The sequence below is a fragment of the Tubulanus polymorphus genome, chromosome 6 (assembly GCF_964204645.1).
Source record: "Tubulanus polymorphus chromosome 6, tnTubPoly1.2, whole genome shotgun sequence".
NCBI classification, from domain to species: Eukaryota; Metazoa; Nemertea; class Palaeonemertea; order Tubulaniformes; family Tubulanidae; genus Tubulanus; species Tubulanus polymorphus.
The window spans coordinates 2,272,462-2,299,889 of NC_134030.1; the positions used below are offsets into that span (position 1 = coordinate 2,272,462).

Sequence of the window (27,428 nt, forward strand, 5' to 3'; positions counted from 1 at the left end):
TTTATTTCTAGTTGACGGTTTGAGTAATATGAAGTTGATCGCGATTATTATTGGAACGGCTGCCGGTGTTGCTATAGTGACTTCGATTATTGTCGCCATCGTTTTACATTTGAGAAAACAAAAACTATCTTCTACAAGTAGGTATTTTATATTTGTGCGGGTCCTGTACAGTTGGAGTCCTTTATGATGCTACCGTTTGGATCGATAACAAACAGGGGCCGGTTGCTCAAAAGTTGGTTAGAGTTAACCAGTGGAGAGTTGATATGGTGACAATTGAAATTTCATTGTTACTATGGTATTTAAAGGCCGGTTATTTTTAACCGATTTTTTAGCAACTGGCCCCTGGATGTTATAACAAATTTGGCATTATGTAAGAATGGTAATTTCATTGAATTTGTATTGAGTAAGATTGGGAAAAAGTGTTCTCTGAAAAGTGTTAGCGTTGAGTGAGAAGTGGCATTGAAAAGGATGTCTTTATGACGGACTTCGATGACAGTTCATTGTAAAAGTGCCCTGGACTTAATCTTCCCAATAACAGAAGTAATAGTGATAAGATGCTAGTATTAGGATGCCTTTTGTTTCCCAGCCGAGAGGCTAAAGGTTCAGAAACCTACAGGGTAGGAGGTCCTGGCACAGAGATTGAGATGAAGATGATTGTATATTATATAGTTTATAGCTTCGTAACCATTTCCAAAATTGTCAGTTAAAACTAACTCTAAATCTATAGAAATAAACCTAGAACTGTGGAATTGGAGTGTTGAAGAGTATTAAATTCTTGAGAGCTGGGGCTATCTTTATTTTGATATGTTGCACTGTTTTAGAATTGATTTTGACTCTCCCTCTCTCTTTCCACAGATGACTTGTGCATGTCGCAGAAAGGCAAAAAGATGCGTAAAGCTTACGTTTCCGAAATGGAAACTCCGCAAGAGCAGACGGCATCGGTGGAAGAAGCGTATTTCCACGACATCGTCTCCGCGACAACTTTATTCGCTGAACGATTATATTCTCGAATAGCGATGATAAACACGGATTCGATGATTCTATTTTCGCCGTTTGCTGTCATGAACATGATGTCGGCGATATCGACCGGAGCTCGCAACGCGACCGCCGACGAGCTGGAGAAAACCATCCGAATAAACGCCGTCAAAAATCTCGATTTGAAATTCGAATCGTTGAATCGTCTGATCAACCGAAATCCGAACAATCGTAACTACACGTATAAACTAGCACAGGGAATGTTCGTCGCCGCGACGACCGAATTAACGCCGGCGTTTAAATCGTCCGCTCAACGGAATTATCGTATATACGTGCGTTCGGTCGATTACCGAGACGGCAACCGACACGACGTACGACACGAGGTGAACGAATGGTGTCGTAACGCGGCCGGTATCGATAACGTCGTCGATGTGGATGATATCCACGCGGATGTATCGATGTTATTGATCACGGCGATGTACGTGCACGCGACGTTTCGTAAAACGGACGTCGATCGCGTCAGTACGATGCCGTTCTCGTTCCCGGACTCGGACGTGCCGACAGACGTCCACGCCACTCATCTCCTCGGTTCGTTTCTCGTCGGATTCGATCACGGTTTAAACTGTCAGGTGCTCGATATACCGTTAGATAACAGTCCGTTAACTCTGTGTATATTATTACCGGATAAATCTGAGAGTTTAAATGACGTTGAGCGTAGAATAATAAACGGAGAGATCTCCGATAAACTGAGCTCGGTCACTAATAATCTATCTTATCGTCAGTCCAGTATTTATATCCCCGATATCCACTTATCGTACGCGATTGATTTAGAAACGTACCTGTCTGGTTTAGGACTGGTCGGTGCGCTGACCGACGAGGCCGATTTATCCGCGATGACCACCGTCGTAGATATGGGCGACGACGAAGAGACCGGTAACCAAAGCAACCGTAACGATAATAATAATCTACGATTGTCTCATTATATTCATTCGTTGCATTTCGACGTTTGCGACAAGAATACGAAACCTCAAGAGGAGCGTTTCGACGAGGACGACGTGGAATACGTGCTCGTTTATCGCGTAGATCGCCCGTTTATGTTCGTAGTTCGACATCCGATTACCAAGGAGATCGTAATAATGGGACGATCTGGTGAACTCATTTCTAAAGATCGTATCGCTTACCATCAAACCACATTATAGGACGGTTCATTGGAATCGATGGATTTATTTCCATAAACTTGGGCCTATTACTCAAAAGTTGGTTGATTTTCTGGGGTGGGTTTCGTAGATTTTGAAGAAAAATGTGAACACATTTTCAATAATTGAACTCGGAGTTAAATCTTAAGTCGGAAATGTGGAAGTGGACCCAGATTGAGGATTTACCCCTAGGGATAACTCGGTCTATGAAACCGGGCCCTGGATAGATGAATCACCATAATAATCATTTGGGTAATGATCCGTCTGCAACATAGACTTAAACGGCCAATTTCACTGTATTCTGCTATGTTCACCGGTCTGTGGTCAGTCACTCAAAGGTTGGTGAGAGTTAACAGATGGATAGTTGAATGATGTTTTAATTTTCACAATGTCAACTATCTGCTGATTAACTCTAATCAAATTTTGAGCAACTGCCGCTCCTAGTGTTTGAGCAAGTATTTAACAACTGTGTATCCTCAAATTCTGGGTTCACAGTTGTCCGCAAAGTTAGTTTAACTTTTGATCTTGGATCATTTCATTTTCTCGGTTCATCAATTTGGTTTGTTCTAAATCGATTGAGGAGTTCTTGTTGATAACTGGGCCTTGTTGATGATTTTCACCACATGGCCCACTCATTGATTAGATTGTATGTATTAGAAAACCATGCATCGGGCTATCAACGTTAGAATACAGCCAGTCGTGCATTAAGTAAAAATAAAATTCGGGTTTTGACTTATTTGTTAAATGATTGCTTGAAGAAACTTTAATTTGTCTCAAATGTCTTACATTTATTGTAAGGTAGTAATATATATGACATGTATAAACCATGTATAAGAGTATGTTATAGTATTTCTAAATGATTTAATTGACAATGACAATGTGTGCTGTACATAGAATCTTGGAAATTCACATTCCATTCATAATTTACTAATTAATTTTTCGAAGATGTTTACTTATTCTAATTTAATTAAATTAATATATATATTTAATTGTACACGTTTTGGTCTAATAGAATATGATTATTTATGATTTGTAATAAAATAACTATATTTCAAAAAATCGAAACGTATTTTAGTAATGTTTTTTTTCTTATCAGGGATCGGTATAAACAGAAATGTTTTCTTATTCGCGCCGAGTCCGTTTTATGCCAATAAATTGAGATTCAATTGAATTGAATAGCCGAATCCTTGTTTTACCCAAAAGCCGCGGCCTGATTTTAGACTTGTAAAGGATTCCCCTGCTTAATGACGTAAATGGGAAATACCCGATATTGACAATTTTGACGTAAAAAATGGCAGGGATTGAAATGGATTCGAACACGGACGACGAGGCGGTTGCTGCTGCTGCTCATACGATGGATATGTTACTGACTACAGAAATGGGCGGTGGTAGTTTAAAAGTGTGGGATCCGTGTCACTCAACAGACTGGGATAAAGAGAAACCAACTACTCAATGTATACTCCGAATAAAAAGGTTTGTCTCACTTTTCACTGACTCGAGCTCTCTCCGGGCTCTGCTCACTCGGCCGACAACGTCACTCGGTTTATATTCCTTACATTGTTGATAGATGATATGCAGAGCGGAAATAAATGTTTTTGGGAGGGGGTGTGAAAGTGCAATAACAACGTCCATTGTCACTGATTTCATTTTCAATAAATAACTTAAAGTTTATGGACGCCCCCTTCGAAGAGATGTGACATCTCTTCCAAGGGGGGCGTCCATACCATGTGAAACTTCTTAATGTTTGTGTATGTTTACAAATAAAAACCCACAGTAGATTTGTAGAAAAATGTTATTTTCTAACAGTTTCGAAGTTAATTCTAAACCTCATCTTCAGAGGAACTAAAATAATACAATAAATGACAAATCTACTGTGGGTTTTTATTTGTTAACTATCCTGAGATTTATATCAGTTCACTGCAGTCATAGAGTATTTTTATTTGCAGAGATATAATGAGTATATACAATGAACCACCTCCAGGAATGTGTATCGTACCTCAGAAAGAAGATATCACTATGGTAAATATTGATCGAATTCAATTCGAATTCAATTATTTTCATTTTAATAAAAAACCGATGTATTTCTAATTAAAGGTTCATGCGTTGATCACGGGGCCGTTCGATACGCCGTACGAAGGTGGCTTTTTCTATTTTATAATTCGCTGTCCGCCGGATTATCCAATCAGAGCTCCGCGTGTCAGACTCGTTACCACCGGCGACGGTCAGGTGCGATTCAACCCGAATTTATATAAAAATGGAAAAGTTTGTTTAAGCATTTTGGGGTAAGTTATTTGTCATTTTTAGTTCATTGAGTTTGAATGAGAATTACATTAAGAATCTAAAGTCAGGATCCAGTTTCAATGAGTCAAATCTCGAGTCAAATCCGACATTTAGATTTAGATGAATTGTAATAGAATGTTTGTAATAGAATGTTTTCTCGATAGAACATGGTCCGGTCCTGCGTGGAGTCCAGCACAATCACTATCCAGTGTATTAATATCGATACAGTCTTTACTTAATGAAAAACCTTACCATAACGAACCCGGATTTGAACAGGTCAGTCTCAGCCCTCACTACATACACCAGTAGTTATTGATTTCAAAATTTGAAAGTGATTTAAATGTTTTTGCATTGTGTGTAAATTGTACATAACTTGATTGATAGGAAAGACGTTCTGGTGATGCTAAACGTTATAACGACATAATCTGTCACGAGACTCTTAGAGTTGGTGTATGTGACATGTTAGAAGGGAGAGTTTCTTGTCCTAAAGGATTACGGTAATCTATCTTATTGCTAGTATCAGATATTGGTGATGCTTTCGAGCCGATTTATTTCTAGTAGCCAATTTATTTTCATTTCATTGCAGCGAAGTGATGGAAAAATCATTCCCGGCTTACTACGAATATTACTCGTCATGTTGTCACAAAAATTCCAAGCTCAACGGACAAACAATGCAGGTATAGTAGCCTCCTAGATAAATACAGATATCAAAATGTCCTAAATCCTGGTTATCTAAATATCAGAAAAACAACTGATATCCGAGTTTGATAATTGAGCGGAGTCTACTGTACCATCGAACTCAGATATTGCTCTCAAGTCAAAATATCAGACTTGAGCTGAATCTACTGCATCATCAAAATCAGTCACAAGAGGCAAAAGATCCAACTTGTCCTCTCTGTAATCATATGATTGTAGCTGCTCTGCTACAATTTATATGAAAATCTGTTTGAGATTATGATATTTCTATGGTTCGAATGTTAAAAATGAGGAATTTATGGGTTTTCCCCACTCTCACTTTCGCTTTCAGGATCCGTTCGGTGAAAAACGTGGAAAATTCATATTTGACAAACTTCTCGCGCGTCTGCAAAATATTAAAACGAAAATCGTTGTCGCGAGCGACGAAGACAATGAATCGGACGCGGACAGCGATTTAGATTCGGATAACGGCAGCAATTCGGGAACGGACGCAAAAACTATAGAAACGACAACAATGGAAACGACGTGATTTCAATCTGTAACGAGGAACGCGTTCGTGTTAACCCCGGTAAAAAAGGTCTTCTATAATTAAAACAGTCTCGAGATTCGAGTCAATTTAACCTGGAACACGCGTTATCATTATTACATGTAAGGTACATGTTTAACTGTAATTTCAGTTTTCATTCAAATAATCACCAGTGTTTTATTAGTACAACTGTCAAACTGTGCTCTTCACGCGGATTAACGTTAATTATCGGCGACAAAATCATGAACATTTTCTACGTAACTCCGTTTGTTGTGATGACGACCCATCATCGTTGCTCCAACTGCGCCTGAATTCACTTCTGGCTCCGACTGCCCTGCAGAACATTCACTCGTTAGTCTGATTGGACTCTAATTGGCGCGATGGACCTGGCCTGTAACTTGGTTTAGTACGGGTCAAATTATAGCGCGTGAAATGCCAACTGATTCTGTAAGACGGAACTCACTTGCCACAGCACCCTGGAGAACATTCATCAGTGCTGTTAGATCTGAGTTGAGTCTATTGGCTTGTGTCAAATTTGGTTTAGTACGGGTCAAATTATCGCGCGTGAAATGCCAACTGATTCTGCAAGTGAGACTCAACTCACTTGCCACAGCATCCTTTTCGATAGCATTTATAAGTAAGGAGTGAATGATGTATGCGAACACAGTCTCTTATTAAACACGGGCCAAACGTGACCCGTATAAAATAATCTGTATGTGTGTGTGTGTGTGTGATCGGGGCTTTTACTGTATAATCTATGCTTGGGTAAGTAATAAGTAATAGTCATTCTGTGTAATATAATATTATTATTATTATCGTGTATGAGGAATATATATCATATATAAATGTATTTTTAAACGGTGTATTATATAATTCTGATGAGAATTGATTAAAGTTTTGTTAAAGAGATCGATTTTTTTCAAGACTTTCTTCGACGACTTCGGAAACCATTCGTGAAATATGTAACTGTACTGATCGTTGGGGAGGAGAGGAACACTTCACTGTGAACAGCCCAGTCTGAATCAGTCTCAGATCTCTTACTGTTTAGGGATGCCCTGATATATGTTATTTTTATGAGATATCCTCAGTGGTGGCTGTTTCTTTTCGCACAGTTCCTTGTGCCACTTGTTAACAGCAACAAAAATTCCAGCAACATTTTTGCCAACCTCACCAGAGATAGTCGTCATCCAAATAATAACTCAAACTCAAAACTATCAAACAAGCAAAATATCTATATTGATATCTAATTAATGAATTATTGAGGATTATTATTACAAAAAGTCTTGTTAATCATATTTTATAACTTCGATTTTCCATCATCGTTGGAATCCCACGAGTAAACCGGCGCTTTATCGTGATCTGAAAATATAATTCAATAATTCACTTACGAGTCCAAAATGGACGAAGAAATGCCGCGAGATGGCGAGAACTGACCTGGTATCGGAAAATGGCTGGCACCGTTCAGACTACCGGCGCCATCTACTTTAATAGTGGTTCCAGTAACGAATGCAGCGGCGGGAGACAGTAAATAACAAACAGCAGCAGATACCTACAACAATTATAAACACGTCTCCATTTATCTCTTAATTCTCATCACTCTCTCTTCTATCTCGTGTTACTACAAACCTCTTCAGGTTTCCCGAGTCGTTTCATCGGAATACACGGCAAATAACGTTTGAATATGTTATCAATCTTTCCGTAGTTCGCTCTCGCAGTGTCCGAATATATCGAGTTTCCCTGAAAGATAAAAAAAATCGTGATTTAACGCTTGTTTAGATTGAGCTGAAGACTCTGAAGACTGAGGTGAAGTTAACACTTACAGGAGCTACTGAATTAATGCGTACACCACTCGCAGCCCACTCAATAGACAGTGTTTTACACATATTCTCCACTCCAGCCCTCGCTGCTCCTGAATGTCTGCAAATAACAATGATTAATCCAGATCATCTACTTGCCGATTTTAACTGGAAATCAAATCATTTTCATTAATATCTTACAGCATCAGGGGTGATCCATTCCAGTTATCGATAATTATATTCACTATAGATCCGCCGTGATCTTTCATATATTGCGTGTATGCTAAAAAATCATCATAGAAAATCCATTAGATCAGTCAATTACAGTAAACCTTGCCTAACTCTGATGAACTTGAACTGGTCTGAGGTAAGTGAAGTCGGAGATATGTTAGGATATAAGATTTCGTTTATGTCTGAGTTGGTCATCTCCAAGTAAGGCGAGGTTTTCTGCTGTCTGAGTTGGTCATGTCCGAGTAAGGTGAAGTTCTCCATACTATACAGTGATCTGAGGGGTCATTCATTTATTACGTACACATTAGTGGAGGGGGGAGGGGTCAGTACAATTGCGTACTGTAATGCTTAATGTATATGAAAAAATGGCCGATTTTGCGTACGATTTGAGGGGGAGGGGGGTTGAAAATTTCAAATTTTATGCGTACGTAATAAATGAATGATCCCTAAGTGAAACTTTGATTATTTACCTTCTTTACAACACAGAAATGTTCCGGTGAGATTAGTCTCAACCACCGCGTTCCATCCTTTTAAACTGATATTATCAGCCGTCGCGACAAACTGTCCACCGCCGTTATTAACCAGGTAATCGATCTGACCAAATCTACTCAAAGTTTCGCTCATCAAATTTTTAACCTGTTTTGAAAACAAATTCGGTATCAGTCGGGTGAAAAGAGGGCAGATTTAGGTGGAGGTCTGGCCCAACTATTTTTCTCAAGATAACATTATTATAGATTCATCATTCAGAATCATTCTAGATATAAGATTCTTAGCAAATGATCAATTTTTAAAAATTTACTTTTGGGAGCTGCAAGCTCCCTTAAAAGGCTTTTCATACCAGAACAGGTCTACCTTGATTAATGACAATTAATTCCATGAATCTCAAAAGGGAGGAAAGCTAGATCTACACTAATAACACTGAAGACACTATTAGTCAAAAATCTTTCTGTGCTTTAGTTTCATGCTCAGAAAAGCCCATCATCTGATAATAAAAGCTTAATAACCAACGATTAGGTAAGTTCTAACTAGATCTGCACTTGGTTTTAGGATTAAATCTTTACCTGATCTTCTTTTCTGATACTGCAAACAGTTGATTGTATGGCATCTTTACGTTCAGATGGTAGAATATCTTTAATTTCACTAACAGCATTATTCAATCTCTCTTCACTGCGAGAAGCTATCATTACTTTACAGCCTAATGAAGATAAAGAGTTAGGATGAACAGATATATAACTCTGCTACCTGCTAAACAGGAGTCCTGGGAACGCGCGTCCCCTCCCATCCTCTCATCCTCTCGTGGCTCTATTACCAATAGCCTAATTTTGACCCCAGTATCCTACTGTCTGTCAGGTACTATATATAAAAAAACATTTTATATAAAGTACCTAGGATACTGGGGTCAAACATTTTTTTTTTGTCAGGTCCCTGTGACATCAATGACTGCAGCGTGAACAAGCCACTATCAGGACTGGTTTGAATTAGCCTTTAACATTAACAAACAGATTAAGAACATTTTTGTACTGAGTCAATTCCCTAACTTCTTAATCTTACCTAAATGTAACAGTTCCTGCGTTATAGCCAGACCAATACCAGATCCACCTCCAGTGACAATCGCTACTTTATCACGAAATAAACCAGCACGAAATATGCTACCAATCTTTCTCGATGCCATTATCATCGACTCGCAATAACTTTGGTTTAAAAGAAAAATAGAAAACGAAATAAAATGTCAATTGAAATTGCCGAGCTGTCAGATTTTTACCGTCAAGTGCTGCCCCTATATTAATCGATAGCGGCGAAAGCGTGAACTAAACAAATCGCCGTAAAATTGAAGATATATCTACTGTGGCATGCGAGTAACAGAATAGTTCACACTTTTATCGCTATTGATTAACATAGGGGCAGCACTTGACGGCTTGCGACCTGACACAGATCTATAGTCATACTGTGGCATGCGAGTGATATTTGTTTACTTCCGTGTTTTTTTGACAGTTCTCGGAGGTGTTTTGACAGGTTTCTCTGTTTTGGACGCAGTTTAACGATGGAGCAATCAGATGCTGGAGAGAATAGATACAAATATAATGACGTTTGGATGCTTTTGAATGATCAAATCACGAATGATGATTTTGAAAAATTGAAAGATTCATTTCGGGCTGAATCCGGAGCTGAATCTGGGCTAACCGAGAAAGAAATCGACAAATGTGGGAATGTTTTCAAGCTAAGAGGAAACCTCGTCAAAAAAGGCATCGTTTCAAAAGCTAATAACGAGGTACTGATCGAGCATTTAAACAAGTGCGGTTTGGCTGGGCACGCAGAGAGTGTGATAGACTACCAGAAACAAGTTGAACTTAATGAAAAACAAGTGCCTAATTCCAGCACCAGCAGCAGCAGCAGTATCATCAACAGTACTACGAAAACAGCAGGTAAGGACAATTGCCTAAATTATCAATTTGCAACCAATTTTTTTCATTTCTTTTTTACAACTGAGTACGTGTATGTTGAGGGAAATTGATGAAATTGTACAGTTTGAGGTGAGAGTTGAATTGGAAACAATGTTTGATTGCATTGCCACGGCATATTTACTTCAATTTCGCCAAAAATGATGGTATTCAAAGAAAAAACCGTCATTCATACGATGCTTTCACCGCTGCAGTCTCCACGCTCCTCTAATGACGTAACTCACTTTAATATGGTTTTAATAGAGAATGATTTGGAGAGGCATCACTATCTGCACTGTCAGCTACTGGAAGAGCTCAGTCAAGATTTACCTGATGAAGATTTTCAAGCTCTACGCAATGTGGTCGAGCCGATCAGACTGAGACATAGATACACTGAAGAACCCCAAACCATTCGCGGTCTGTTAGACATGCTTCAAAATTTGGGAGTTGTCAAAATTGGCAATTACGATGTGTTGCACGATTTGTTTAAAAAAGCGAATATTCCCGGTAAATCAGATCTGATCAGATCACTACAGGATCAAATTGAAACCAGTAAATATCTAACAGGTTAGACATTACATATATAACCATTGGATGACACACTCCTGACTCTGTATTTCATTGATAGTATATAATCAAGTCTGAAATGTTTCTTAATCTTTGAGCTTATTGTTTATAACATCAAATAAACTAGACAATGAACTAATGTCTATTTCAACCTGACTTGAGAGCATTCCGGGTGGCCTAGCTCAGTCAGTTTTGGTAGTACATACCTGATAAAGGTCTGAATAGGACCAGAAAGGACTGGCAGTCGACCTTAAACATCATTTTCTAATCCATTTCAAACTGTATTGAAGGATATCCAAAAAGTCTTCACTGAAAGGGGTTAAATTAAAGAAATAGACTCCATGATTTGAAAGTTTAACAATATGTTTCCATGCCTACATACCAAACTTCAGTTGGCAGGCATGGAGACATATTGTTAATCTTTCAAGTCATGGAGTCACTTCTCTTCATTTAACCCCTTTCAGTGAAGACTTTTTGGATATCCTTCAATACAGTTTCAAATGGATTAAAAAATGATGATTTAGGTCGACTGCCAGTCCTTTCTGGTCCTAATAAGACCTTTATCAGGTATGTACTATCAAAAATGAGCGAGCTAGGCCACTCGGAATGATCAGATCACTACAGGATCAAATTGAAACCAGTAAATATCTAACAGGTTAGACATTACATATATAACCATTGGATGACACACTCCTGACTCTGTATTTCATTGATAGTATATAATCAAGTCTGAAATGTTTCTTAATCTTTGAGCTTATTGTTTATAACATCAAATAAACTAGACAATGAACTAATGTCTATTTCAACCTGACTTGAGAGCATTCCGGGTGGCCTAGCTCAGTCAGTTTTGGTAGTACATACCTGATAAAGGTCTGAATAGGACCAGAAAGGACTGGCAGTCGACCTTAAACATCATTTTCTAATCCATTTCAAACTGTATTGAAGGATATCCAAAAAGTCTTCACTGAAAGGGGTTAAATTAAAGAAATAGACTCCATGATTTGAAAGTTTAACAATATGTTTCCATGCCTACATACCAAACTTCAGTTGGCAGGCATGGAGACATATTGTTAATCTTTCAAGTCATGGAGTCACTTCTCTTCATTTAACCCCTTTCAGTGAAGACTTTTTGGATATCCTTCAATACAGTTTCAAATGGATTAAAAAATGATGATTTAGGTCGACTGCCAGTCCTTTCTGGTCCTAATAAGACCTTTATCAGGTATGTACTATCAAAAATGAGCGAGCTAGGCCACTCGGAATGCTCTCAAGTCAGGTTGAAATAGACATTAGTAACAGTAGCTTTTCAATGCGGGGTCCATGGCAATTTGGTGGGACTCTAAAATGTTTCACGGCGCCCTTTGCTAAATGAACTCTTGTGAACTTGTTCTAACTGTTCTCTCATATGGAATCTGGTAGAATGATGAGGAAAAGTTCATACGTGGAAACGCTGTAATTTATGCATCTTTAAAACCAAATCCACACATTTTCGTTTTCATCTGTTGTGAAATTGTTGCATCTGATTAAAAAATCTCCTGGCGCGAGTATTCCCAGGATCAGACATTTGCGTGGGTATCTTACAAAGAAAAATGTTGAATGAACCACTTTTTTATTCGACTCATTGTTGGATGATCTATTGTCTGAAAACAACATAATCAGTTCAGGTTTTTCCACTCGTGATATGAGAGAATTAGGATGAATCATCGTTTCACTGCATAGAAACTTTTATTCTTTTTCAGGTCAAAAACGTAATAAATCATTCGAAGTACCAAGTTCTGAATCCTTTGAAGCAAAACGATCTAAATCTAGCAGTGAGTGCATTTTTCAGTTTAAACTCATGATATTTTCAAGAACGCTTTTTTTCTGCTTTAGAAATAATGAATATTTTTCGTAGATTCTGGTGAAACTATATCGGACTGTCGACGACATCGAACTCACGTCTGTTACAAGCGTACAAGATCTAAACCCGGTTTAGTTTTAATTATCAACCAGTTTACACAAGATCGACTCGGTAAAATTAATATTCATAGTGATAGTGATAATGATTATGATAATGATATCTTTCTACATAATGATAATAAGATCATGATAATTTATTCACTATATAAGCATAGAAGTATGGACTTCTATGCTTATATCGCGCAAAACAATACGAAGATAATCGCCGCGCTTTATAACATAAAAACCAAATAGATACCACATTAAAAAGGTCATTTCCTTTCGAATTAGAAATGTACACGTCTACATATCTTCATTTATTTACTTATTCTAACTTAAGAAAAGCTCAAGGCCAGACGGCGCAAACTTTTTAAAAAACCATTTTCAGTTTTCCCCTTAACTGATAACGAGAAAAATCCCACAATAAATTCAGCCAAAAATGAAAAGTTCTATAGTAAATATCATCAGTACGCCTGATGATGGCTAATAGTATTTACCCAAAACGTTGCTCGAAATATAATCATTTTACTATAGAACTTATCATTTTTGGCTGAATTTATTGTGGGATTTCGCTCGCTATTCACTGATATTGTGTATCTTCTCGTCTCCCCTTAATTGATATTTCTTTGAAAAATAAATTTTCTCCAGGTACCGAAAAAGACGAGGACGACATAAAACAACTGTTTAAAAATGAGCTAAATTTCGATGTAATTGTGACTCGTGATTTATCGAAAGTAGATGCGGATAGAATGATCGAGGAAGTGAAATCGAAACTAAAAACTGGATTGCATGATTCATTCGTTTTGTTCATTCTTAGTCACGGTGATAAGGTAATGTCGAAATACATGTAGGTCTTCAACATGTGCCTGTAATATGTCTGCCTTTCGTTTCTATAAACAAGTGACTTTCTAAAAGAAATGAAGAAAAACACGCAATAACGAACTGAAAAACTGAAAACTAAGAGATCATTTAGACGTTTTGACTAAAACTCTCAAATCACTGCTGCAGAGATTTTTCATTTAAAAGGTTTGAGAATTTTTTGCAGGAAGGAATAAAGACTGTTGGCAGTGATGGCCATGAAGAACCCGATGTTAGGCTAAAAATCGATGAATTACATAAACAATTGAATTCTTCCAGTTTACCGGAGATGTCAGGTTTGAATAAAACTATATTTTCATTTTACTCCAGTCATGAATTTGTAATAATGACGATGATTGTAATTTTAGGCAAACCGAAGGTGATTCTAGTTCAAGCTTGTCGCGGTGAACAGGAGATGAGTGGAAATATTGAATCTGATGATAAATGTAAAACTAAAGAAAGTCGAACTAATGAAGAAACACAAAACCAGAAACAATTCATTCCCAAAGAAGCCGATTTTCTGACAGCTTACTCCCAAACAAATGGTATGATACAACGATTTTTATATAATCTGTAAAATCATGTTTTCCGGTATTGAAACTTGCTCTGTTTATTTTTATACTTGTAGAATATCTGAGTTATCGTAACACGTGCGAGGGATCTTGGTTCATTCAGGAATTTCTGGATGTTTTGAATGATAATAAACATTGTCACGTATTGGACATACTGACGATGGTGAACAGCAACATCGCTGATCGTCAAACACGCATTAAACGATACAAACAGATGCCTGTGTTCGTGTCGTCTTTGAGAAAGTTTTTCTACTTCGTTGAATCGACTCTGTAAAAAATGTACATTCCTTTAACCCTTTCAGTGCGTCTACACCGCAGTGCGGTGTATAAATCAGTGATGGATTTTGCTAGTACACCGCACTGCGGTGTATTGATGTAATTAGTAATTTGTAATTATCTCTATTGAAAAATGGCAGCAAGTGTCAAACATAGTGAAATACTAGTAACTAACGATACACCGCACTGCGGTGTAGACGCACTATAGTGGTATTTCCATTGTTCAACACACTAGGGTGGAATTTTTTAGAATTTTCAAATTTTCTCCAGCACTATAGGGTATTAATTAGTCAGCACTGAAAGGGTTAATTGCATAATCCGTGTTTAAATGGTAAATAAAACCCAACACCATTAAAGAATAGAAAGATTGTGAAATGTTTCCTTGAGCTAGTGGGTTATCTAACTTGAACTATGTGTCTATTAATTTTCATCTGACATCAATCTTTTTTCTGATATTTTTCTTGATCTTTGAACACTTTTGGTATGGGTTCAAAAGAAAAATATCCGAAAAAGATCGATAACAGATGAACTAAACAGACAGATTAGTAGTTTATTCAACGTTTCCACGATAGCCTCGTATTCCTGAAGAGTTCTATTAGGATATAGTCTGGGCTCAAGGAAACTTTTCATACCTTATTTTTTCATTCTCGGTGTCAGATTTTTATATCGTCTATAAATAGAATAAAACACTGCCATATATTACTTAGAATAGAATTTCATTCCTTCAGGTGAAATAATTAAACTTTTATATACATTTTATTAGAGATTTCAAATCTTATTCAGTTTTACAGATTCAGAAATTGTAAGAGGGATCGTGATGCTAATATGTTTAGTTTTCTAACTGTTCGTTCACTATTTCTATTGGTTTATGTATCGCCGGTTTGTGGAAACTAGGAACTAATTATTAAGAATAATTGATGATAATTGATTTCAATAATTGATGATAAACATTTAGTTATTTTATTGTTATTTCATAGAATTAGAGTCAGAATGAACTGCTTAAAATTAATATGCTATTATGTATTGATTTTTGATACAATACGACATGTAATATATCTATTTTCGTAAACCTTATGACTATAACATACAATATAATGAAAAATTTATAGTTTTGAAAGATGTTTTGAATACCTGCATGAAGAGTTGATGTTACACTTACAAATATGAATTCTATAATGATTATGATGTTTTAAAAATGAGATTGAATTATTGTGTTCTCTCTTGTAATGTTTGAATTCTATCGTTCAAAACGCTTTCTCCCCGTCTCTGTATGATGAACTAATCTTAGCTGGTAGATTTTTAGAATAAAAGTAATTGATACATTGTTTCTCTGACCCGCCCGGCCGCCTATCTACCCTGTACATGAATTTTTAAAATCATGATCAAGTTAACAATAACAGACCCGGCAGTTATAGAAATGAACTGATTACTTATTTTATTACAGTTTACAAAATGACCCGCTCGATCAGGAGAATGTATCATTTTTAGCATGTATCATTTATCGATGTATTATTTTTAGCCCTACTCATTTTGTTGGAGGAACTCCTCGATTCTACTGTCACGTTTTATAGCCTGTTCTTAAATCCACTGTTAAAACTATATTAATGTCTCAGAATCAGCTGCTTTCTATACATATATATATTACGCAAAGGCGAAAGAAATCTTGGAATTGGATTCTAAATAAATTCCACGTATGTTTTCATGAATTATTCATATATGCTTATTTTGCTTACAATTTATTTACAAAATGTGCTAATTTAGAATTTAGATTGTTTTGATAGAATTTTATAAAATGATTATTTTATTGATTTCGCGTATTGCTATTCTAGTTATGTATATCCCTTCAATAAACACACATTACAGGTCGCATTTAAACAAGAATTGTTGAGTTTGTTTTTTGATTTATTTTAGAGCCCGTTGATTTTATTGGATTTATGTTGATCATAAAACTGGAAAAGACCAAATGAATATTGTGTCCGCGGTCGATTTCTCTTTTCGTCTCTTCTCTAGTCGATTTACGACCCCTGATGAGGAAGCTAACCACGTTACAAAGGAAACCAAAAACCCCAGGAATAACGTGAACTGATAGATCGATGATAGAAATATATTGCATGTAAAAATTCATTTATTAAATTGGAAATCTTCCCTTCTATTTAGACCTAGTTCTAATCCCTTGTATAATTTCAAATGCAATACACAAAACATGAAACTACACGAGCAGAAAGTTTCTCCAAAATAATATCATTTATTAGAACCTCTCATTGCATGATTAGTACGAAGCACATTTAAACAAACACTTTCATTTTTGTTGTTTATCAACAACATTCAAAATTACTGTTTATAATTCATTCATTAATACATCAAGACTCAGCGAGTATTATTATCTCCCGTTTTTAGTTGCTCAATTCCTCCCGTTACTTTCAAGTAGTTTAGACTTCTCGCCTGATCCAGGTATAGATGTTTCATATTAACTGAGGCAAAAAATGATATTTCTTTCTCATTGATTTTTTTTTAAAACCTGAAATATGGATTGGATTGACCATGTTATTCATTCATTCGGACTTTAAAACGCCGTGGTTTCCACTGGGTGGGTCAGTTATCTAAATTACCACCAAATATGTCATATTTTCATATTATCTATTGACATTTTATGTGTATTTCAAGCACGTGATGACGTAAGATATGCCATGAGGTCATTTGACCGTTTTTCAAGTTTTATTTTCGAACATTACGTTATTCAAACTTTATCTATGTTTTGTTTGTTTGTTGAAAAAAACACGGAAATGCCTTCGTTCAGACCGATAAGGGTTTCATATAAGTCAAATATTTACCCACAAACTTTATTTGCCGACAATGAACGATAAGACTCGTGGTTTCCACCGGGTTTTTGCCAGTTATCTAAATTACCAAATATGTCCCATTTTCATATTATTTATTGGCATTTTATGTTACGTTGTTTATGTTTTTTGATGTTTGAAAACACGGAAATTCGTTTAGAGCGAGAATTAGTGACGCATAAGTCAAATATTTACAGACTTGATAGAACGATAACCACACTCAAACGTGGTGAACGGATAATAAGATAAAATCCCACTATTTACAGATTAAAAGAACTTAAAAACCAGAAATTTATTTATTCAATCTAAAATATGTAAAAGACACGTCGTGTCTTTTATACATTTTAGATTGAATAAATAAATTCTGGTTTTTAAATTCTTTTAATCTGTAAATAGTGGGATTTTATCTTATTTACAGACTTGATTTGCCGATAATGATTTCGAGATGTTCTTCAAAGAGAAAGGGTAAAAGAAACCCATGTATACATTTTCTTCAAAAATATTCACCACAGGGGTTCTTATCTGAGTCTTTGGTACTGCAAAATAAAATAAGAATAAGATAAAAAGTACCAACATTGCACAAGTTCATGACACATGTACATGTACCATTTTAGGAAAATAATGTGTATAAATTTGTTTTGGAGGACAAATTTTGGTCTCAACACCATTGTACATATGATACGATACGATAGATATGAATTTAGCTTCATCCGATTGATGATTATTGATGATAACTTCTGTTATATATTAACGTCCGTTCTATGTTATACAGTTCTTCTATGGATATTTGGATTACTTGAACTCCTACGTAGGTACACTTATTGCTAAGCAGTGGCATGCGAGTAATAACTTAGTTCAGACTGTCACCGCTATCGATTAACCAAGGGGCAGCACATGGCGGTTTAAGAGATTTACTTCTTAGACTGGTTGCCAGTCTCTATGTTCATGACTTGTGACACTTCACCCGTCAAGGGATTCGAACCCACTACGCTAAAGCTGTTCCCCGAACAGCTGGTGGAAGCGAGTTCGGGAGTGATACCCCTGGCAAGCGAGGATGGACTTGTGACTGCGAAAGCAATAATTTCAACAGGCAACCAGTCTAGCTTTCCGTTTAGCGTTTGAATATAAAAGCGCAGTTTACTTGGTTTCTTGACAGTTCGACTCCGAGAGGCGTTCCATGTCAGATTGTAGTTAATCTTAACGATGCGAAAATACAACGAGCTTTGGAGAGATTTGCATAATGCAGCTACTGATGATGATTTTAAAAAATTGAGAGATTCATTTCGAGCTGGGCCCGGAGAAGTTCAATTAGGGCTAACCGTGCACGATATCGACACATGTCCGAATATGTCTGAGCTGCGAAAAATACTTGCTGACAAAGGCATCATTTCAGAAGAACGCAACGACTTCGAAACCCTGAAGACACACATGAAAGAATGCGGTTTGGTTAAGTTAGCACAGATTGTGGATAGTCACCTGCAAAAACATAGAAATAGTGAAGAGGGAGTGTCTACTGATGGCGACCGCAGCGGCATTACCAGAACAACAGGTGAGAACAATAGCCTTAATTTTTCAGACAAATTTTCTTACAACTAAATATGGTATTTACATGAATACGTTCGTACAGTGAAAGACCGGTTTGTAAACGTATAACGAATCGGCAGAAAGTTTATTTCTGCAGTCATTAAAATGGAAAATAATTCAATCAAAACGCCCTGTTATTTCACGTCATCTCGGTTCCTCCCGGAAATCTCCAATGGTCCGTTTAGAAATATCTCCAACGGAAAAGAAAAAAATACTTTTTTGATAGACGATCACAACTTTTTGTAAGCAGCCATGATATATTTGGTATCGTTAAAAAAGATCAACGGGAGCCTAAAATATGTCTTTTCGAATTTCTGATTTTAATTTTTGATAGATAAATTTCGTTTTTGAATTATCATTATTAGGTTTAAGTACATTCTAATCTTATATGGTGAGGGGAGATCTGAATCCCAAACCATTCGCGATCTGTTAGACATGCTTCAAAATTGTCAGAATTAGCAAATATGACGCGTTGCACGTTTAAAAACAACTTGTAATAATTACAAGTTGTTTTTAAACGTGCAACGCGAAATAGCGTAGTTAATAAAACGTTTTGGCGATAGAATTCAATAATTCCACGAGATATTTCCCGGTTTGGATACGAAAGCACTGCAGAGATATGGATGTCCTGCGTTGGGGAGCTACCCATTATTGCCTAGATTCGTGCCTGATAGTTGAAAAGTTAGCGCCATAGTTCATCCTTGCTTTTTTAATCCATGTTATAAACAATCAGTTCGAAGAAAAATCTCAGAGTTGATTCGATTTATAATAATAATCATTAAAACACAGTGGTTATATATGTAATGTCTAACCTGTTAAATGTTTACTGGTTTGACGACGCGGTCATCGTCGCATTATAGGTATGTAATTATACATATAAAAAACTAGATCTATCATACTGGTGTTCATTCACCAAAAAATCAAATATTTCAGATATTCTGTCAAAAACTGTTAATTTCCCTTATCCTAAATCATGTTCGCAAAAATATAAAGCTCTTAAATATTACTAACTTCCCTATCATAAATCATCTCACAAAAATTTAGTTCTCTCAAAAATTGTAAATTTACTCTCAGGTTTTTCCTGGAAGGTAGAGTTGTCTATCAAACATAATTGTTCTGGTTTTCCGCATCGAAGTTTTCTATGAAAAGTAATTGTTTTCTGGGAACTACTTAATCATAATTTTGACACCAGAAAGATAGATTTGTTTAAATGGGCCCAAACTTTGAACATTAGATAGAGTTGTAAACAAGCTTTCTAATGGAGAAAAGAGAGTTCTGAACAAGCTCTCTAATGGAGAAAAGATAGTTCTAAAAGATAGTTCTAAACAAGCTCTCTAATGGGAGAGTTCTAAACAAGCTTTCTAATGGAGAAAAGAGAGTTCTAAACAAGCTCTCTAATGGAGAAAAGATAGTTCTAAACAAGCTCTCTAATGGAGAAAAGATAGTTCTAAACAAGCTTTCTAATGGAGAAAAGAGAGTTCTGAACAAGCTCTCTAATGGAGAAAAGATAGTTCTAAAAGATAGTTCTAAACAAGCTCTCTAATGGGAGAGTTCTAAACAAGCTTTCTAATGGAGAAAAGAGAGTTCTAAACAAGCTCTCTAATGGAGAAAAGATAGTTCTAAACAAGCTCTCTAATGGAGAAAAGATAGTTCTAAACAAGCTCTCTAATGGAGAAAAGAGAGTTCTAAACAAGCTCTCTAATGGAGAAAAGATAGTTCTAAACAAGCTCTCTAATGGAGAAAAGATAGTTCTAAACAAGCTTTCTAATGGCGAAAAGAGAGTTCTGAACAAGCTCTCTAATGGAGAAAAGATAGTTCTAAAAGAGAGTTCTGAACAAGCTCTCTAATGGAGAAAAGATAGTTCTAAAAGAGAGTTCTAAACAAGCTCTCTAATGGAGAAAAGAGATTTCTAAAAGAGAGTTCTAAACAAGCTCTCTAATGGGAGAGTTCTAAACAAGCTTTCTAATGGAGAAAAGAGAGTTCTAAACAAGCTCTCTAATGGAGAAAAGATAGTTCTAAACAAGCTCTCTAATGGAGAAAAGAGAGTTCTAAACAAGCTCTCTAATGGGAGAGTTCTAAACAAGCTTTCTAATGGAGAAAAGATAGTTCTAAACAAGCTCTCTAATGGAGAAAAGATAGTTCTAAACAAGCTCTCTAATGGAGAAAAGAGAGTTCTAAACAAGCTCTCTAATGGAGAAAAGAAAATATTGTGTAAGCTGCAGTAGAGGAAAAAATGCTGTACATTAAAAACAATGTATTATGAATGCTTATAATTTTTATTTGATTTGATCTGATCCGGAAAGAACATCGAAACGAATGATGTTACAACTGGTTTCAATTTGATGCTGTAGCGATCTGATCATGTCTGATTTACCGGGAATATTTGCTTTTTTAACATCGAATAAATAAATAAAGAATAACATAAAATAAACCTTGGAAAAATCATTCCACATTCGAAGTTGTCAAATGATTACTCCAAGAATAAACTAGTAAAATGCATCAAACCCGTCCACGAATTTTCAAAACCAATGATATTTGCTTCAAAATACGCCTTTATGATGACAAAAATGTCCTAATTCGTCACAACACTTCAGAAGAGTCCTTTGATCCACCCCTGACCTAAAGATGACTACTAAGATATGGTCGAAATGTTGAATAAACTACACTAGCTCAAGACGTTTTGTTTCATTCTTGGTGTGAGATTCTATTTTTAGAAACCACAATAGGTTTCGGTTTTTTTCACTTGTGATAGGGTAAGCTGTGAATCATCATAGAAGTTATCTCTTCTTTTTTCAGGTCAAACAGGTAATGAACCATTGATGGGTTTGAATGATTCCAAATCTGTAGGACCAAAACGTGAGTTCAACATTTGAGCTTGAATATAATTTGGATGATCATTTGTTAACGTTTTTATGTTTGAAAATAACTAATATTTGTCTTAGGATTTGATATCGAATGCCATCGCCACCGAGATCAAAATCAGGAGTGTTACAAGTTTAATGAAGGATCTAAACGCGGTTTAGTTTTGATTATCAACCAGTTTACCGTAAATCGTACAGGTAAATATTTATCATTATAACAGTGATTTTATCATAAAAATGATGATGATAATTATAATATAAATGATGATGATGATGATGATGATGATGATGATAAAAATAATAATGGATTCTCTATTCTTGATTACATTTATATATTTTCAGTTAAATCTAGTCTCACACTCGAATGTTCTTAATCAAATCTTAAAACATATCTTTTTAAACGCACCTATTTCCCATGATCTCATTATAAATTGTGCCTTTCTTACTGTTCATTTTTTTCTATATTGTCCTCATTCTATGGTAAACATTGTACAGTGCTTATTTTCATAGTACTGCCCTATAAAAGAAAAAATTATTATTATTATCATTATCATTATATATGATAATGATGAGCACACAGAACACATGTGTATGTTTACTTTTTTATTTCCGCTTTATTTTGGAAAATACATATTTGAGCCTAAGGACTGTACCAGTAGGCGATATGCTCTTGCGCAAAACGTCTCAAAACCGACAGCATTTTATAGAAAATCGATTTACAACAGGTACCGAAAAAGATGAAAGTGATATAGTAGACCTGTTTGAGAATGAATTGAAGTACGAAGTAATAAAAGCACAGGATCAATCAAGAGATGCAGCGCTTAAAAAGATCGATGAAATGAAAACAAAACTCGAAGAAGGATCGTATGATTCATTTATTTTGTTCATTCTTAGTCATGGTGATGAGGTAAGTACATGTAATTCTAATAAGGTAAATACATGTAGTTTTTATACATGTGTCTGTAACATGTCTGTCTATTTTGGTTCCCATAAACAAGTGACTGTCTTGACTAATACAAATGTAAACAAGAAAATTAATCTTAATAAATTATTTGACGCCTGCGAAAAAATGTAGAATTTCTGGGAATAGCTAATGTGGAATTGCAAATTTGAAATTCGAAGTTTTAAGAAATTTGGGGAATTATGAGGTTTGGCGATTGGGTAGATGATACAGGTCTTCGACTCTAGTAGTGGTTTAATTTTTTGTCAATAATTGATAACTTGCGACCAACTTCATTTACTTATGCCTCTAAGCTGGTCTGCTACTTCATTGCATCCATGGTTGAGGAAAGAGCATTCTGATGTCTGCTTCATCATGACTTCGAGCATATCGTGTGGCCTAGCCAGCCGGCCCGGTCCCCGGGTTTGGCTGTCACTCGATCGACCCTAGTCTTGAGTCTGGGTTGAAGTATACATTGTCATTTAAAATAACTTGTTTATGTTATTCTGTATGAATTACCCGTGTGTCTTGTACGTTTTATTTTCTTGTTTAAAATTGTATTTATTGAATTTGGGAATTTTATCCCAGAATTTCAATGTAATAAGGATCAATAAAAAATTGAATTGAATTTTCACCTACACAGGCCTTTTTATGAACACTCGATTAGTATATTCGAGTATGCAAAACGTTTTTATGAGCATGGATTATGTCATAATCCGTCATTTTTATGAACATTGGTTATCATAATCGATTAGCATACTCAGCATACTCGCTCGGCGAGCAAGTATGCCGATTATCTAATCCGACCGATATGGTGTTCTCGGTAGAAGTCGCTGCTGAGTAGGCCATAATTGAATAATTTCTACCTGGCGTTTTTATCAACCAACATACCCGGTTATGCTAATTGACACTAATCGGCTATATAATCTATATAGCTAATCTATTTCGATTTTGCTGGTTCATAAAAAGGCCTGCCATCAGAGGATGCGGAGCCGTATATGACAGCTATGCTATCATAAATTGCTAATCTCTGAAACCTGCATACGCCTAATATCGAACATATTTTCTAAAACATTTGAATTTTGAAATTATATGTTTACACATTTTCATATTTACCACTTGTAGCCGCTGATGAAATTCACGCCGGCCCTACACACATCATATATAGCTTCGTCATTCCGCCAGTTTCCCCATGTCAGGGTCTGACTTTTATATCAGACTCCCGCATCGTGTATACATCCGCCATTTAACCGAATAATCTGATTTACTTATCATTTCATTTCTATTCATGTCTGCCGCTTCTGATATAATCATACATCCTTTACTATAACAATACGTCTTCTAATGATATTCAATGCAATATAACATTTCGACGTTCAAATATAGGTCATCATATAATCACAGGAAGCCATTCTACATCTCTGTCAATAATATTTTGCCAGATAGCTTGTTTGTGTACACATAAACCTGTGACGTTTTGCACATCGATTTACGGTTGTCGTTTGTAAAATGACGCTGAATGGTTAACATTGTTCAGGTTTCATAATGGTAACGTTTTATAAGGCGTCAAAAAAACCCGCAATAGTGAAGTTTCCAGTTTTAAAGCAAAAACCAATGATTTTGACGTTTTCACATAAATTCTAAAATCATTGCTGCAGATATTCTTATTATAAAAAGGTTTGATAATTTTTGCAGGAAGGAATAATGACGGTTGAAAAAACCCCCGTAGATGGTAAAAAAGAAGAAACGGTCTGTGCTAGACTTACCATTGCTGAATTAGAAGAAAAATTGACATGTTCCAAATTAAGAAGCATGACAGGTCAGAATAAAATCTTTGCTGCCAATTTCTGGTTGAAAATTTTATAATTTCCACATTAGACGCTGCTACACAACAGTAACCAAATGCTATTGAATCAAATAGATCCTTCTCATATCTAATTGGGTTTCAAAAATGCGTGTATATCAAAAGTATATAGGTTCATACAATTATTAAGTATCTAATTACTTTTATGAATAGTAAATACACTATATTATTATTAACTAAGGTTTTTTTTTCATTTTACTCAGCTCATGGGAGTGATGATGATGATGATTGTAATTTTAGGCAAACCGAAGATGATTCTAGTTCAAGCTTGTCGCGGTAGAAAGGATATGCTTGAAGCCACTGAAAAAGATAGTGAATGCGCAACTGATGAAATTCATGATGAAATGCCGCTATCCATTCCCGATGAAGCTGATTTTCTGACTGCTTACTCCCAGAGAATTAGTAAATACATAAGTCAATCCCCTATATACAGCCCTCCCATTTACCGCCAGTCCCGCCCACCGCTAGGTATTCTCAATGTACATCTCAATATAAATATAAATACATACCGCCAAAATCGTTCAGCACCAAAGTGGGCGGTATATTGGAGGTAGACAGTATACATTATGGAAGCGTCCTGGGGATATCAAGAAAAATTTTTGTTCAAAGAGTTTGTAACTCATAATAAACTAGTTTTCTTAGTTAAATGCGATTTTCGAGGTTAATTCCGAGTTTGTAACTAGGAATAAACCTCCAACCTCGAAAATCACATTTAACTGAGAAAACTAGTTTATTCCTAGTTACAAACTCGGAATTAACCTCGAAAATCTTTTTGAAATAGATATCCCCGGGACGCTTCCGTACACAAGAATGATTATAATAATTTCAGGAAATTAATTTTTTCGGAATTGAGAGTTGCTTTGTTTATTTCTAGATTATTATAGTCTTCGAGACAGAAACCAGGGAACTTGGTTCATTCAGAAGTTTGTGGAAGTTTTGAAGGAAAATAAACATCGTCATGTATCGGACATACTGACAACAGTGAACAGGAGGGTCGCCGAGCATAGAACAGCTAAAGGAGACAAACAGATGCCTGTGTTTATGTCATCTTTGAGAAAGCTTTTCTACTTTGTTAAACCGACTGAGTAGCAAATTTTATATTCCTTAAATTCAATTTCGTAGTCCGTGTTGAAATGACAACATAAATTCAAACTAAGAAAAACTAGGTTCGGAATTATTTCCTTGAGCTAGCAGGTTATTCAAGATTTTGACTATCTTGTATTCTTGAAGATGACTATTGGGATTAAGTGAACTACATCTATTCATCTTATTTCAACAACTACTTCGCATTTTATTTACGTTCTTGGTGTGGGATTTTTAAATCGTCTTTAATAAAACGCCGCTGCATTTTACTAAGGGTAGAATTTCTCCTGTAAGTGAAATGATTAGACTTGTTTGTACATTTCATTCGAAATTTTAGATTTAAATTTATGTAAATGATGTTTTAAAAATGATATTGACTTATTGTGTTCGCTCTCGTAATGTTTGAATTCTATCGTTCAAAACGCTGTCTCTGTACGGAGAACCTGGCTGGTAGATATTTACCCGTCTTGTTCGAGAAGGGCCTCGAGTCTACTGTCGTATTTCAATACGCAAAGGCGAAAAGATATAGAAATTGGATTCTAATTAAGTTTCACATATGTATCCATGAATTATCGATATTTGCTTATTTTGCTTGCAATGTATTTACTTGATTTACTAGTTCAGAAATTATAATGTTTTGCTGAAATCATATAAAATGATTATTGTTTTGATTAACGTGTATACGTATTGCATCCCACAGAATAAACACACATAACATTTAAACAAATTGAGTTTGTTTTGATTTATTTTAGAATCTGTTCATTGTATTGGATATATGTTGATCGAAAAAGGAAACCAAATGAATAGGAAAAAATACAGGCCCAATAAAAGCTGCATCTTCACTTCAAGCAGTGATATACGTATAACCGGATAAAATGATCCTGTTACCCTTCTTCCAGTTCTCGACAATATCTCGTCTCTGACCAGGCAAGCATGAAATGGACCATTCTGTCGGGATCACTACTAGTCTAGCAGGACATTCTCTTATAGCAAGAACTCTAAAAAACGATTAGTTGAATTCATTTTACAGTTCATATTTAAACGAAGCGATCAGGATTCCTTACACTCTTATCCACCCAATATTGAAAACTGGCTTTTTACCGACTGTATAAACTAGAGAGTCATAACTCACATCTCGGTTAAAACTATCAATGATTATCAGATTATGAGCACACTGAGACTAAGACTGCAGAACAATTCAAGTCAAACATCTAACTTTCTTTATCTGAAAATATGAACTGTCCATGTACTTGTCCATGCAATTGTTCAATTAATTTTGATTTGATTTGAATGCTGTGTCCCTTACAAACCTACCACACCTGCCGGGAGCGAAACAACGAGTTCGTATTCAACTTTTTCTAAATCTTAAAATAGGGATTGACCCTTCTATTTATTTAATTGGTAGATTTCGTTTGATGTTTTGATTTGGTGTCCCTTACAAACCTACCACACCTGCCGGGAGCGAAACAGGGAGTTGATATCCAACTTTGTTAACCTATATACCTTCCCGAACAGATCCCATGTTTCATTAACTGAAACTAAGAACTTTACTTAAGTGTCCTGTTTTCCTATTACACGTTAATTAAACCAAAAAATATAATCTAATCTACAATACACATACAGAGAACAGTCTATAAATCCCCGGAGCGGTGACGGAGAGCTGAAACAGAACAGACGTGGATTTCAACGTCAACGCAAATGGTAGATGCGTTAGTGCAGAATATGAGTTATTCAATTTAATTGGTTGCTGAATTGACGCTAATGTGTGTTTACATGCAAAATATTATAGATATTTATTGATACCGGGACAGCATCTGATAATGGCTTTATTTTATTATACACATCCCTTATGAATATTGTGAATTAGTAAATGTTTTATGGAAAAAATCGTTCTTTCAGCCGATACAGTT

General features: G+C 35.8%; 5 protein-coding genes across 9 annotated transcripts in view; 4 read left to right on the forward strand and 1 right to left on the reverse strand.

The window, feature by feature from the left end:
* Window positions 1-3,117, forward strand: part of LOC141907865 (leukocyte elastase inhibitor-like) — a 37,955-nt gene extending 34,838 nt beyond the window's left edge. For both annotated transcript variants that reach the window (XM_074797611.1, XM_074797612.1), the window contains exons 6-7: window positions 12-137; window positions 856-3,117. In XM_074797611.1, the coding sequence (XP_074653712.1) occupies window positions 12-137; window positions 856-2,174 (1,445 nt within the window). In that variant the 3' untranslated portion in view covers window positions 2,175-3,117. The remainder of the gene's footprint in view (window positions 1-11; window positions 138-855) is intronic.
* A 317-nt stretch (window positions 3,118-3,434) lies between these two features.
* On the forward strand, window positions 3,435-6,931 carry LOC141906882 (ubiquitin-conjugating enzyme E2 Z-like). The gene is made up of 7 exons (XM_074796337.1): window positions 3,435-3,644; window positions 4,118-4,190; window positions 4,266-4,453; window positions 4,616-4,727; window positions 4,836-4,948; window positions 5,038-5,128; window positions 5,479-6,931. The coding sequence occupies exons 1-7, from the start codon at window positions 3,463-3,465 to the stop codon at window positions 5,674-5,676; spliced, it is 957 nt and encodes a 318-aa protein (XP_074652438.1). The 5' UTR covers window positions 3,435-3,462; the 3' UTR covers window positions 5,677-6,931.
* Window positions 6,897-22,063, reverse strand: LOC141906883 (peroxisomal trans-2-enoyl-CoA reductase-like). Its single transcript, XM_074796338.1, has 9 exons — window positions 22,038-22,063; window positions 9,252-9,391; window positions 8,762-8,895; window positions 8,171-8,336; window positions 7,671-7,752; window positions 7,494-7,590; window positions 7,300-7,410; window positions 7,108-7,222; window positions 6,897-7,032 (listed from the first exon to the last, which is right to left on the reverse strand). Exons 1-9 carry the CDS (start codon window positions 22,046-22,048, stop codon window positions 6,971-6,973), a joined length of 918 nt encoding a protein of 305 aa, XP_074652439.1. The 5' UTR covers window positions 22,049-22,063; the 3' UTR covers window positions 6,897-6,970.
* Window positions 9,644-16,213, forward strand: LOC141906880 (caspase-3-like). Of its 3 annotated transcripts, XM_074796332.1 has the most exons (8): window positions 9,645-10,123; window positions 10,403-10,705; window positions 12,445-12,516; window positions 12,600-12,716; window positions 13,292-13,473; window positions 13,689-13,797; window positions 13,870-14,046; window positions 14,130-16,213. In XM_074796332.1, the coding sequence occupies exons 1-8, from the start codon at window positions 9,742-9,744 to the stop codon at window positions 14,345-14,347; spliced, it is 1,560 nt and encodes a 519-aa protein (XP_074652433.1). In that variant the 5' UTR covers window positions 9,645-9,741; the 3' UTR covers window positions 14,348-16,213. The 3 variants fall into 3 exon arrangements, with proteins under 3 accessions (XP_074652434.1, XP_074652433.1, XP_074652435.1); XM_074796333.1 differs by lacking the exon at window positions 12,600-12,716 and having other exon boundaries at window positions 9,644-10,123; XM_074796334.1 differs by lacking the exon at window positions 10,403-10,705 and having other exon boundaries at window positions 9,647-10,123.
* LOC141906881 (caspase-3-like) lies at window positions 18,188-26,245 on the forward strand. 2 transcript variants are annotated; one of them, XM_074796335.1, is made up of 7 exons: window positions 18,282-18,735; window positions 21,567-21,626; window positions 21,713-21,829; window positions 22,357-22,538; window positions 24,267-24,390; window positions 24,676-24,837; window positions 25,310-26,245. In XM_074796335.1, the coding sequence occupies exons 1-7, from the start codon at window positions 18,390-18,392 to the stop codon at window positions 25,522-25,524; spliced, it is 1,206 nt and encodes a 401-aa protein (XP_074652436.1). In that variant the 5' UTR covers window positions 18,282-18,389; the 3' UTR covers window positions 25,525-26,245. The 2 variants fall into 2 exon arrangements, with proteins under 2 accessions (XP_074652437.1, XP_074652436.1); XM_074796336.1 differs by lacking the exon at window positions 24,676-24,837 and having other exon boundaries at window positions 18,188-18,735.
* The last annotated feature ends 1,183 nt before the right edge of the window (window positions 26,246-27,428 follow it).